The sequence below is a fragment of the Drosophila gunungcola genome, assembly GCF_025200985.1.
Source record: "Drosophila gunungcola strain Sukarami chromosome 2R unlocalized genomic scaffold, Dgunungcola_SK_2 000020F, whole genome shotgun sequence".
NCBI lineage: Eukaryota > Metazoa > Arthropoda > Insecta > Diptera > Drosophilidae > Drosophila > Drosophila gunungcola.
Window position 1 is genome coordinate 384,912 of NW_026453174.1, and position 12,139 is coordinate 397,050.

The window sequence follows — 12,139 nt, forward strand, 5'->3', positions numbered from 1 at the left end:
ACGAAAGGGACTTCCCCGGCAGCAACAATCGGTGGCTGTCGCTTTAAACTTCTCCTCTCGCGTTATTTTAGTTGCTCTGCCGATAGTATCCGTATCCCTCGCCTAATTGCCCACACACGCGCACATTAAAGTTTTCAGATAAAATTAACGCCGTCGGCCAGTGTTTCGCCTGGAATGTCTGTATGTGAAATATGTTTACGAGTGGGTTCGTTTACGGATTGTCGAAGATAAAAATCAGTAAGAGAAGTCATGAAGAGCTTAAGGGCCAATCAGACAATCATTAGGCCGCGGAAGCTTAAAAGACTTCAAGGTTTTTTGTTTTCAAAAGTAAAAGTTTAAGCAGAAATATTTCTTTGCATTATAATAATAATCGTAATTAATTAAATAATGAAGTATGCATAAATAATCCCCTAACTGTATAAAGAACCATTTAAATATATTACCTTTAAGGCCAACATCTTAACAAAACAAAGAATTTAAAATCGCTTTTATGAATAAGTTGGGAGGAGGGAGGAATAAGGACGATGACCACCAACGTGACCGGAACCCAGCTGCACGCCATTTTGCTCGGGCCAACACGAGTTGGGAGCATGTTAAGTCATGATTAATACGTGTTGATAAACAGTTATTGTAATTAATCGTGCTGGTGGTATCGCTTAAATTTAAATCAACTCGCTTGGGCTTACCTAATTGCCGCGACGTTTCCATGGACGGCATAAATTTGAATTCGGCGCCTCGCTCCCACTTGGCAATGGAAATGCATTTATCATTCGCTTTTGCAGTCAGCAGGCGGACTTATCTGAAATTAAAAATCGCTTCTACCTGAATTTATGTCAGCACTTTGCTGCCAATACTTTGCACACATTCATTTCGTCCTTTGGTCCTTTGAAGTTGTGTGTCCAATTGACGTTGCAATTGCGCAAGGTTCACTTGTTAGCCACAACAAACTTTTCCCATAATTAAAAGCTAACACAACTTTGGCTTGGCGAAAAGTTGCCCGACATATCGAACGACAAAAATGCGAGCTCTTCTATTAGCAAATTTCAGCATGTTTCGGTCAATTTGTATAGATGCCATCGGTGGTACACCTTTGTGCGGAAGTTTCACCAGGCGACGTTGCATATGTGCAAAAGGTCCTGAAATGAGACAAAGCCAAATGGCAAGGTAAAGGGAGAAAGTACAAAAGAAAAACCGTTTTTTATTTGTTTATTTGGCTCAAAATATAAAAATACTTTTCCGCTGAAAGAAAGAAAAATTGTCAAAGAGGACTAAAATTATAAAAATAAAACTCTTGATCACCTAAACCATTTAAAGGAAAATCTAAATAATGGTACATTCTTAAAGCAACGTTTTATATACTTATAAATTTAAAAACTAAGTTTAATTAAATTGTTTCTTCCTGGTTCGTACAGTTTATTTATTTTGCCAAAATATAGCTGCCATATATCTGTCATTCTGGCCATACTGTTCTATACTAGCTTCCGTTCTCGTTTTAATTTATAGCTTAGCTTGAAGGGGACCCATAGTCAATTTAAAATAAGTTTGTTATTTAGTTTAAATAGTTTCTAGTTTCCCTAACGGGAATCCCCTATTTATTTTCAAACCTTTTGAAGTGATTGTCCCACAGTTAAATGGCGCCAGTCAAAAATGTAGAGTGCAGGTAAAAACTTGTAAAATATGTTAACGCGGTGTGGCCAGATAAATGTTTTCCGTTACATTGCGCGCCCCTTTTCAAATTTCAACATTTCCAATGAAAAACAGACCATTCATAAACATCTCTTTACTGTGCCATATTGTTTGCTCTTAAACTTGTTTAACTAGCCAAATATCCAATTAAGTATCATTAAATTTAATCACACAACAACACTTCTGTAATTTCCCACCGATTAAAAAACCACAAATCTCATTCGAGTCGAATATATTAAAAACACATTTGCAATGCATTGTGCAAGAGTTAAAAGTACTTAATCATACATTTCTACATAAACAAAATATGCGTATATTAAAGGCGCACTCAACGTCGCTGTATACAAAATATCAAATGCCTCAAAGTAACAAAAGTCGACCGAAAAAGAACGAAGGGGTTAATTACACTTTGTACGGACAGAGATGTGCCGAGATGCTCTTACATCAAAAGCAGCAGCAGCGGCTGCATATACAAAATAATCCTACCGCGCGATATTCCAAAAATATGTGTATGTATATATATTCAATTGAGGATTTAGCAATCACATTACTGGCACTCGTTACATTGAAGCAAATTCCCTTCTGTTTTTGTTTCTGTTTCTGTTTCTAAAGCGTTTTCACATCGAGATATTTGGGCTGACTGCGTCTACTTGGGGCCAAGATGGAGCTTGCCGAGCAGGGCGTTGGCCTGCTGTCCGGCGGACTCCTGGGCCTGTCCGGCCGCCTCCTGGACGCTCTTCTCGACGGACTGGCGCTTCTGGTCGACGTACTGGTTGGCCTCCTGCAGCTTCTGGTCCACCGCCTGGCTGGTCTGCTTCATGGCCCCGTCGATGGCGCCCTCCGCCTGCTTCAGCTTCTGGTCCGCCACGGTCTCGGCGGCCTTCACGCTCTTGTTGATGGCATCGTTGGCCGCCTTCTTGGTCTGGTCCACCGCGTTGGCGGCTGCCCGCTGGGAGGCCTCGGCCACGTTGGCCGCCACCTGCTTGGTGTTCTGGGCCGCGGCCTGCGCCTGCGCCACCGTGTTGTCCACCGCCTGCTTGCCCTGGTTGACGGCTCCTGCGGCCCGGCTCACGCCCTGGTCGATCACCTGGCCGGCCTTCTGGGCCTCGGCGGTGGCCAGAGCGGCGGCTTCCTTGGCTGCAAAAGTTAAGCAGTTATTAGCAGGGCACTACTCGTGAAGACTTCAAAATGGGTTCATAAAATTCCAGAAAATCAAACTAACTTAGAAAATGCTAGACATACATACATATATCACTTTTCTATAACATTATTTTATTTTTCTTTATGAGCTTTTCATAAATATAGAAACACTTTCAATATTATTGGAAAATGTTTTCTAAAACACACAGCATTTTCTTGATTGGAATTGCGTCACTGCATCTTTTTAGGAATCCATTTATTATGATTCATTGTGTTTAATGTGCCTCAAAGTTTTGCGTTTTAGATAAATTGAAAAGCAATTTTTAGGAATCAAAAACAGTGCTAGTACTTTAAAGCAAAAAAAAATTTTCAAAAGTGTCATCAAAAAACATTGAAATGTGTAGATAACTACACTTTAAATGACGAAAACTGGTTTGGTAAATTTTCTTCACAAATTGAAATGCTTGCAATTTGAAGCAAAAAAGCATTTTCAAAAGCGTTATAAAAAATTAATTTGAATCATAAGTGACGAAAAGTGGTTTGAAAAATTTTCTTACAAATATAAAATTATGGGTTATGTTCCCAAAAAAGTAGCTACATTTTGTAGTTGCTATTGAATTGTTTTCTACCACACTTACTTTTTTGCCTTCCTGGATTTTTAATGGTGGTTTATTTTGGTTTTCACAGTGAACCCTCCCTTTTGGGCCACTTCTTTGTTGGCCCTTTACTCACCCGTGCTGGCGGCTAGCTGCTCGGCCTCTCCCTTGGTCTGCTGCACCGACTGGCCCACCTTCTTGGCCTGCTCTTCGGCCAACTTCTGGGCCTCGACGGCCTTGTCGCTGGCCAGCTTCTCGGCCTCATCCTTCTTCTTGCTGAACAGGTTGGCCGTCTTGTCGCCGAAGTTCTTCAACGAGGCTGCGGGAACAGATTGGGAAATGGTTTGCATTGTAAGTGGGCTCGGATTAGTTGGCTCGGATTACTTTGGTTTTGGCGACTGGGAAACATGCTGACTGCTGGCTGCTGACTGGCTCTCTGAATGCTAACTAAGCTCTGAGCTGGCGCTAATTATAATTTATAGCCTGATTTTAATCAGCGGGATAAGCTGGCGATCGGATGAGAGATTTCAGATTCCAAATTCCAGACTGGTAATTGCCGAAACATAAACAAATTCAGCTGGAGCATGAACTATTTGCATGACTAAAATCGATTAGACAAGGGACAGTTTCTTTTGTGTATGGAAATAGAAACTGCGCAACTAGGTGCTGCTAAGATCGTGATCGGGCGACCCATGGCGTCAGCCTTAAAATTTAAAGCAAATTAGCCGCTCTCAGAAATATTCGCAACTTAATAGAAATTAACGAGCGGCAGACAGCTTTTTGCTGTCCCCTCGCATATGCATTCACTTGGAGTGACGTGTGCGCCCACTCAAATAGAAACATTGTGCCATTAAACTGGGAATCGGGTCAAAATCGGGCCGAATCGGTTAGGCGAAACGGAAACGGGCGAGGAAATGCCGAGGAATTCCTTTGTCTACACTTAAGCGCGAACTGTTTGGTATACACTCGTATATATATATATGCATATGGGGCAAACAAAGCGCAAATATTCAAATTATTCGCTGAATGTGATGTCATAATGGGGAACCGCTAAATGAAATCGCCTCGGCTTCTAGGGGCCTCCCTTCACGCTTTCTGATTGCGATCGGGAATGTTGTTTTTCCAATTCTCTACCGAGAGAGAGATACTTTAATTGCTTCACCCCTCGGCTCATTTTCAAATAATTTAGTTTCGGCCAATTTCATTCCGCATTTAATGATCCACACGCCTCCGCGGAGGCTGCAAATTGTGCGAAAATAATAGTTTCGGTTGCGGCATACTTCATATCAAGATTGGGGAATGTGTGGGGCACAATCGAGGTGTTAAAATAACTTCCACCGCCCCAAGAAACAGAGTGTGCCAAAGGAATTTAAGCTACTAATGGCTACAAAATCGTTGTGGCATTGAACGAGCTAATAATATAGGAATTGAATTGAAAATAATCGTGCATTCTACAATTTAAACATTATGTATAGAGAGAACATGCATTGCTAAATATATTTGCTGTGTTTTGTTTTCGAAATTAAAATCGTATTAAAATGTACTTAAAATACACACGCCATACGTGTGGTAATAACAAAATAAAAATCAAGTGAAATGTGACTAAAAAGGTTTTCATTTCTAAAAGGCAAACACCATGTATGTTGAATTGGGATATATAATTTTTAATATTCCCCTTCTAATCCGCTAATCATACATTTGTATGGCTTACACTCACGGAATTCCTTAGGCAATCAAGCTTTTTAAAGCATTTGCGTAACACGACGCATTTGGTTCTTGGCAGTCTTTATTCGAGACTGCGGCTGTTTGTGGTCAAAACTGAAAACCGGCTAGAAGCACGGCCAGAAGGTAACACAATAAGCCCAGAGCCCAAGCTCTCACAGCCTCTGTTTCTCTGTTTCTGTTTTTTTTTCTCTGTTTTTGTCGATGTAGATGACGATGTTGTAGCGCAGATAATGCGCAGAAGCTTCGGAATAGAGGAAAACCTGTAGCTGGGGTACACGAGAACCCAGTTTGGAACACACAAGCGCACACACCTTTGCCACCAGAGAATCGCTGAAGTGAATATCTATGAGTAACTGCGATTTGAGGTCTGCCGACTCACGTTCCACACCAGTTCTGGATGCCCGAAAAGAGCTACAACCCATGGTGAATCGATGGAGTAGCTACTTTTGCTGTTGTTGTTGCTGTTTCTGATGTTGATGATGTCATGAGAGATACAACTGCACAATCGAGATACAATACGATACATACGTATATACATACACGGTGGCAGCGCGTGGCAGAAAGACAGAAAGTGGTGGCATGCAGCTCACACGCCCCACCAATTGTTTTTGGGCCCCCGGCACAATCGTCATCCGAACGAAGGTCAACTGAGTCAGCTGGCAACAGGCCAAGTGAGGAAAGGATTCGTGTCCTGGCCCAGGGACATCCAATGGCTGATGTCATGGCCTCGCCAGGTAAATCAATAATCGGAAGGAGCAAGGGCAGCTCAGACATGGAGCCCTTTGGGCGGGCTATGCTAATGACTATGGAGTCACTGGAGCTGATCGAATCGCGGAGCTTAATTCCCTGCTTTTTGGGAGGGGTTGGACATTACTAGAGACTCCTTTAAAAGCAATTACCATTTAGCTTGACAGCACAAACTAAAAATAAATATGTTTTATAAATGGTAAATGTACATAGTGAACTTTTCTTTTAAGCTAGAGAATAAGAAATGATTATTTCAAAACAAGATTTTATTTGTCATACGAATGACAGCATTCAAAAGAAGAGAAAAAAATGTAGATATTAATTGTCTGATATTTGGATGGGGTGCATTAGCAATTACCTCGTAAACTCAATGGCAAAATAGTATTTTAAAAAAAGGTAATTACATTTGAAACGAAATGTTAGACTTATTCTAATTTATTGAACATATATAAGGCATAATTTAAGAGAAATAAAAGAAAATAGACATTGCACTTGTAATGCCAACCCGCTGTTACAACTTCCGCCTCGTTTTCTTCAAGTGTAGCTAATAGGCAATTAAATTGAATGACCCTAAACCTGACCCACTGGCGGCTGAACAAATTGGCCCACGACATTGGCGTTGGCATTCCGGAGGCATGAACTTGTAATTGAATTAGCCAGATGCCGCAGCAGCACCTCCGATGTTGCGATATTGCGATGGCTTCCAAATCGATTGGACGCACTGCTGGCCAGCGGAGGATATAAGTACAGGAGGCGATTCGAAGCCGGACACTGTGCACCGGCGGCAGCCATCCCAATGAAGCATCTACTGACTGCACTCGTGGCCCTGCTGGGCATCCTGCCGCGGGACGAGGTCCTGGGATTGGGGGTGCGAACGGATTCAGGACCTCCGTGCCCGCGTCGCTATCTGCGCAGGATCAACGGCAAGTGCTACTACTTTTCGGTGAAGAAGGTGAGGTAGCTAGATAAGGTAACCCCTTTCAAGGACAATAATCTACCAATCCTGCCACAGATGAACTGGTTCGGGGCCCTGAATAACTGCCTGCGCAAAGGACTGACCCTGGCCGACTTGGGCAACCAAAGGGACTTTGACGGCGCCATCGGCTTCCTGAGTGGCCTGGGCAACACGGAGGACTTCTGGTTCGGGGGCAACGACCTGTACCACGAGGGCCGCTTCCAGTACATCAGCAACGGGCGACTGGTGCGCTACTACAGCAACTTCAGCAACGTGCTGCCCATGGAGCACTCCGAGTGCGACGACTGCCTGGAGGTGCGCATCCGGGCGCAGGTCTCCATGGTGACGGCGGACAACTGCCAGGAGCGGCAGTACTTCATCTGCTCGGAGCGCTACTGCGAGGACACGGACGACAGCAAGAAGCCGAAGCACCACAGCCACGAGCATCTGCACCACTTCCACCACGACATCGGCGAGAGTGGCGACGGCGAGGCGGAGGAGGAGGCGCTGGACCGCCAGGAGCCCATCGAAAGTGGATCGCCGGAGAACGGGGAGCAGGACTCGGAGGAGGCGGCCGGAGCGGTGGACGTGCCGGATTTGGACAACAATCAGGCCAATGTCACCACTGCCGCACCAGAAAATCCAACAGAAGAAGAGGCGACGGGTGAGCCGGAAGCAAGTGAAACCCCCGAGGACACTACAGCTCCAGCCGCAGCCGCAGCCGAAGGAGGAGAGGAAAAGAAAAAAGAAGGAGGAACAACTCCTCCTCCCGCCGAAGGAGTTACTCCTGCGGAAGCAGCCGCCATCGCGGAAGGAGCTGCCGCCCCGTCAGGACTTGCTCCACCCGCCGAAGGTGCAGCCGCCGAAGCAGCCGCCACTACTGCGGCAGCACCCTGAGCTGTAGAACATTGTCCAAATGATTCCCGCCTTTCCTTTCGATCACAAATAAACGACAGCAAATAATAATGCCAGCATTTTGATTTAGCAGATTCTTGGAGAACAAGGGTACAAACCTTGAGAGCAAGCCTTTTTGAAATCAGATGTATTTAACTTAAATAAATTTGTAATCAAAACACATCAACATTTAATATAAAAACTGGCAAACTTTCAACAGATTTGGGTATAAGTTTACTAGGTCATTTTACGATAAGACGATAAGAAGGCCAAAATGTGGAATAGGTCCATATATAAACGACTGCTGTTAGCAGGAGCTTCTGCAAAATTGATATAAAGCCAAGCATTTTAGATAATTAGGAAATTTGTTCACCCCTTATACATCAATAAAATTAAAGTTGCAAGCTATTTAAGTGTTGGTTTCATTTTTTTTATGGGTTTAACTTTAACAAATGGTTTTATACTTTAAGATACATCATTTGCGATAAAAATTTGCAAACTTTAAAAAGATTCGGGTCTAATCTAAAAGGTTATTTAACCTTTGGAAAGCAAGAAAGAAAGATTAAGAGGCAGATGCATGTATAAACAACTGATGTTAACAGAGCTTCTCCAATATTGATATTAACCCAAAAACCTTCATTTTAAGAACACAGTTAGATAATGCTTAAATATATGTCTACCTTTAAGTAGAAGAACTGGGAGATAAGCCGTATAAGTGAGGTCACTAACAACATACAACGTAAATAAAATAACAATACTTTGTAAAAAGCATTCAAATATTCGAACGACTCAATTAAACAACCTATTGACAATGTCAGTTAATTTGGAATTCTATGTTTTTATTTGAGTTGTAAGACTGAAGAGCACCAGCATGATTTTGATACTGATGGTGAGTGAACAATTACCAACTGGTGTAACATCACCATTACTAATTGCAATTAATCAATTGGTCGGACTTTATCAACGAGTGAAAATGCACTTTCCAACTGGAAATTGAGCACTCCTCGATAATGCAGATGACACGCCCCCAAAAGGGTATATATAGAACAGGGGGCGGCACGCATGTGTACAGTTTGGCTGGACAGGTGGCTCAGTTCCGCTGGCAGCCATGAGGATCCTACCAATTGTGATACTGACCTTGATGGCGGTCCATTCAGGATGCGGCCGAAAGCAGAGCAAGAAGGCCAAGGACAAGGGTCCTTGCGGTAAGCCCTTTCTCAGGGAGGTCAACGGCAAGTGCTACTACGTATCCTTCAAAAAGGTGAGAAGCTACTCTGGGAACGAAAGAGCATATTTTGGGTTGTGGGACAATTTCGAAGACATTTCCATTGAGTGATCACAAAATACAGAATGGCAAATCTTTTGGCAGATCAACTGGTTCGGGGCCCAGAACAACTGCCTGCGCAAGGGCCTCAACCTGGCCGACGTGTCCAATCCGGAGGACTTCAACGCACTGGTCCACCACATGGAGGGGCTGGTGGGCCTGGATGACTACTGGTTCGGGGGCAACGACCTGCAGACGGAGGGTCGCTTCACCTACATCAGCAGCGGTCGGCTGGTGCGCTACATGGGCGAGACCGGCATGGTGGAGCCGACGCACCGCTCCAACATGGACGACTGCCTGGAGATCCGCATCCGGCCCAACCGCACCGTCGTGCTGGACGTGAACTGCCAGGAGAAGAAGTACTTTGTGTGCGAGCAGAACCAGCCCAAGTGCGCCTATCCCACGGCGGACAGCAGCGGCGGCGATGGGGAGCACCACAGCCACGAGCACTTGCACCACTTCCACCACGACGCGGCCAAAAAGGAGAAGCACGCGGCGGGGATCCAGCAGCAGAGTGTGGAAAGCGATTCACGGCCAGCTGATAATTCGAATTCAACGGAAATCGGGTCCTCGAAGGAGGAGGAGGAGGAGGGCACGACGCCTGGAGGTGAGGGTCAGCAGCCTAAGGAGGGCGGCGGGAAGCAGGTGGGCGAGGAGGTCGACCCGGAGGTCGGCCAGCCCGGCCAGGAAGAGGGAGCGGCGACTCCCGCCGAAGGAGATGCCGCTGGAGAAGCCACTCCCGCGCCGGACGAAGCCGCTGTCACTCCGTCGGCAGGAGCCGCTCCAGCAGAGGGAGCTACCACTGCGGCCGCAGCTCCGGCGGAGGGAGGAGCAAAAGGAGCAGGAGGTGCAGGAGGAGCAGCTCCAACGGCGCCGGCAGAGGCAGAAACCACTGCGGCAGTTCCAGCTCCGGCGGCCTAAGAGCACCACTCCCCCTCCACCGGAAAACCCCACCAACCAGGCGGACCAACAGACAACTAGGGACTCCAACAATGTTTGAGCTTTCACAAAATAAATTAGAATTTTAACTATGGTTCTATTTTGATGATCAAATGTCTATTAGTTCAACACAAAAGAATTTCTTCTCCAAACCAGAAAGAAAAAAGATGAAAAAATTTCGGAAACCTTATTATTATTAGAACTTCATCTCCAAACCAGAAAGAAAAAACATGACAAAACTACTGATACCATATTATTATTAGGTTGCCATTTAAGTCTTTAGATAAATTATCTTCGGTAGGCTCAAAGCGACTCTTAGGAATGCTTAGAAAAACCTACTAAACATTTGTAAGATTTAAAGTCACACACAGCCATATTAAAATATTGATTTACAAATCAAATAGTTTTTTGTTTGCAAAACTTTGAAAAAATCAACTAAAATCTGAAATTTTGAACTCAAAAGGTTGCATCGAAAGTCTTAAGATAATTTTGCTTCAAAAAGCATTCAAAACGTCCTATTTAGCATTAGTTTTTAAAGAATTCTTAGAGAAAATTATTAAACATTTGTAAGGTTAAAAGTCTACTAAAGATTGATTCACTACGCAGTCGGTGAGGAATGTCTAGAACTAAACAGCATTATCAACTAAGCTAATTTCGTGGAAAGTTCACCATTTGGGGTTACTTACATTTCGATGCATCTGTTTGGCATTGAGTGGGAACAGATAATATAATTAGGTATATATAGGATTTACATATAATCTGTATAATAGAAAAAAGATGCCTATCTCAAGTGCCAATGCTTGACCATACGGTCTTCTAAGTGGAATCTATGGCTGAAGAATTTCAGAAATCGGAAGCAGAGATGGACGCCAGAACTTTGCTTTGCACCCACTTTGAAGAACATAAGTGTTTCGCTTCAAGGAAACACCATAAAGCATAACCCATTTGAAGACACAAAGTATATATGCTCGCCGATACGTGTAGTGTGTATCTAGGCAGCTATAATTATATATACGTATCAGCGTTTTGGGTGTGCGATGTGGGATGTGGGATGTGCCAGCGAGAACAGCAACTTGTAGTCCATTTGAAGCTACATATAACTGCGCCATAATTGGCTTACGTATCATCCACGGCGTCGTCATCATCATCATCATGGAGCCACGGTAGCAGACAATTAAGTTTTTGTTATTGCGACCCGTATCGGATCGAACACGCCCGGTTGGCCAACCCCGCCCAAAGCCAAAGCCAAAGGCAAAGCCAAATCCCGGGTGGCCAGCTGCTCCATCCATCCTACTCCTGGCTCCCCTGATGATGATGTAACTGGTGTACACTTTCATCCTTGCTTGCAATGCGGTCATATGCTGACCACGATTGATTCACTCACTGCACGTAGGTATGCATACGTATAGATATAGCCATTCGTGGATGCATATATCGGACACATATACATACGGCATGCTTAGACTAAGATTTCTAATTTCAAAACTTTCACATCAACAACGTCGGTGGGGTTTGCTTTACCTGAAATCGAGCTGAACATTTTGAAACTTTTGGTTTTTGTCTCGGTCTTTTTAGAGTCGAAGAACTGATATTCGGATTCTGTACTTGATCGGATGGTAATTCGAATTTGTTCAGATTTATTTGTGGCCAGCGAGTTGGGTATTTTTGGAGGAGCGCGTTTATTTTTAAACGTCCGACTGCGTCGAGAGCACAGAAACGTATAAACTCGAAGCGAAAGTAGCCGCCTGAACTCACAGAACCCGAAGCGGTGCTACTTTTGTTGTATCTTTTACTATTTTGTGTTTTAGTTTGGAAACGCTGGCGTCGTTCTGCCTTTCGGTGTGGAACCTGTTTGCCCAAGTGGTGCCATATCGACAGAAAATGGTTGCAAACCCAGGAAAGCTATAAGATACTCACATAAATAGTAACCAAACATTTTTAAAATTTAAAGAAATATTATATGATAATTTAAAACAATTTGGTATGGTCTTTCATTTGATCTACCATTGAAAAATTTAATTTGTTGTATTTATTATCAAAATTCCATCACATAAATTCAGAAACAAAAAATAGTTAAGAGCAAGAACGGTCCTATAAAGCCAAGCTAAAAAAAATCCTATACACATAAAATAA

At 43.8% G+C, this 12,139-nt stretch overlaps 3 protein-coding genes across 5 annotated transcripts; 2 read left to right on the forward strand and 1 right to left on the reverse strand.

Annotated features, from left to right (window-relative positions):
* Positions 1-1,901: 1,901 nt before the first annotated feature.
* Positions 1,902-11,763, reverse strand: LOC128256420 (tol-Pal system protein TolA). 3 transcript variants are annotated; one of them, XM_052986764.1, is made up of 4 exons: positions 11,528-11,763; positions 10,693-10,704; positions 3,559-3,741; positions 1,902-2,823 (listed from the first exon to the last, which is right to left on the reverse strand). In XM_052986764.1, the coding sequence occupies exons 1-4, from the start codon at positions 11,544-11,546 to the stop codon at positions 2,333-2,335; spliced, it is 705 nt and encodes a 234-aa protein (XP_052842724.1). In that variant the 5' UTR covers positions 11,547-11,763; the 3' UTR covers positions 1,902-2,332. The 3 variants fall into 3 exon arrangements, with proteins under 3 accessions (XP_052842724.1, XP_052842726.1, XP_052842725.1); XM_052986766.1 differs by lacking the exon at positions 10,693-10,704 and having other exon boundaries at positions 11,528-11,761; XM_052986765.1 differs by lacking the exons at positions 10,693-10,704; positions 11,528-11,763 and adding an exon at positions 3,807-3,965.
* LOC128256419 (uncharacterized) lies at positions 6,691-8,693 on the forward strand. The gene is made up of 2 exons (XM_052986763.1): positions 6,691-6,846; positions 6,907-8,693. Exons 1-2 carry the CDS (start codon positions 6,691-6,693, stop codon positions 7,744-7,746), a joined length of 996 nt encoding a protein of 331 aa, XP_052842723.1. The 3' UTR covers positions 7,747-8,693.
* LOC128256421 (uncharacterized) lies at positions 8,840-10,100 on the forward strand. Its single transcript, XM_052986767.1, has 2 exons — positions 8,840-9,004; positions 9,113-10,100. The coding sequence occupies exons 1-2, from the start codon at positions 8,852-8,854 to the stop codon at positions 9,986-9,988; spliced, it is 1,029 nt and encodes a 342-aa protein (XP_052842727.1). The 5' UTR covers positions 8,840-8,851; the 3' UTR covers positions 9,989-10,100.
* Positions 11,764-12,139: the final 376 nt, after the last annotated feature.

What these genes read in the sequence shown, in the direction of transcription:
- LOC128256419 (XM_052986763.1), top strand. Translation starts at nt 6,691, where the DNA reads ATGAAGCATCTACTGACTGCACTCGTGGCCCTGCTGGGCATCCTGCCG. An exon ending in ACTACTTTTCGGTGAAGAAG is followed by an intron (nt 6,847 to 6,906) that starts GTGAGGTAGCTA and finishes ATCCTGCCACAG; the next exon opens with ATGAACTGGTTCGGGGCCCT.
- LOC128256421 (XM_052986767.1), top strand. Translation starts at nt 8,852, where the DNA reads ATGAGGATCCTACCAATTGTGATACTGACCTTGATGGCGGTCCATTCA. An exon ending in ACTACGTATCCTTCAAAAAG is followed by an intron (nt 9,005 to 9,112) that starts GTGAGAAGCTAC and finishes ATCTTTTGGCAG; the next exon opens with ATCAACTGGTTCGGGGCCCA.
- LOC128256420 (XM_052986764.1), bottom strand. An exon ending in GCAGCTAGCCGCCAGCACGG is followed by an intron (nt 2,824 to 3,558) that starts GTGAGTAAAGGG and finishes TAACTTTTGCAG; the next exon opens with CCAAGGAAGCCGCCGCTCTG.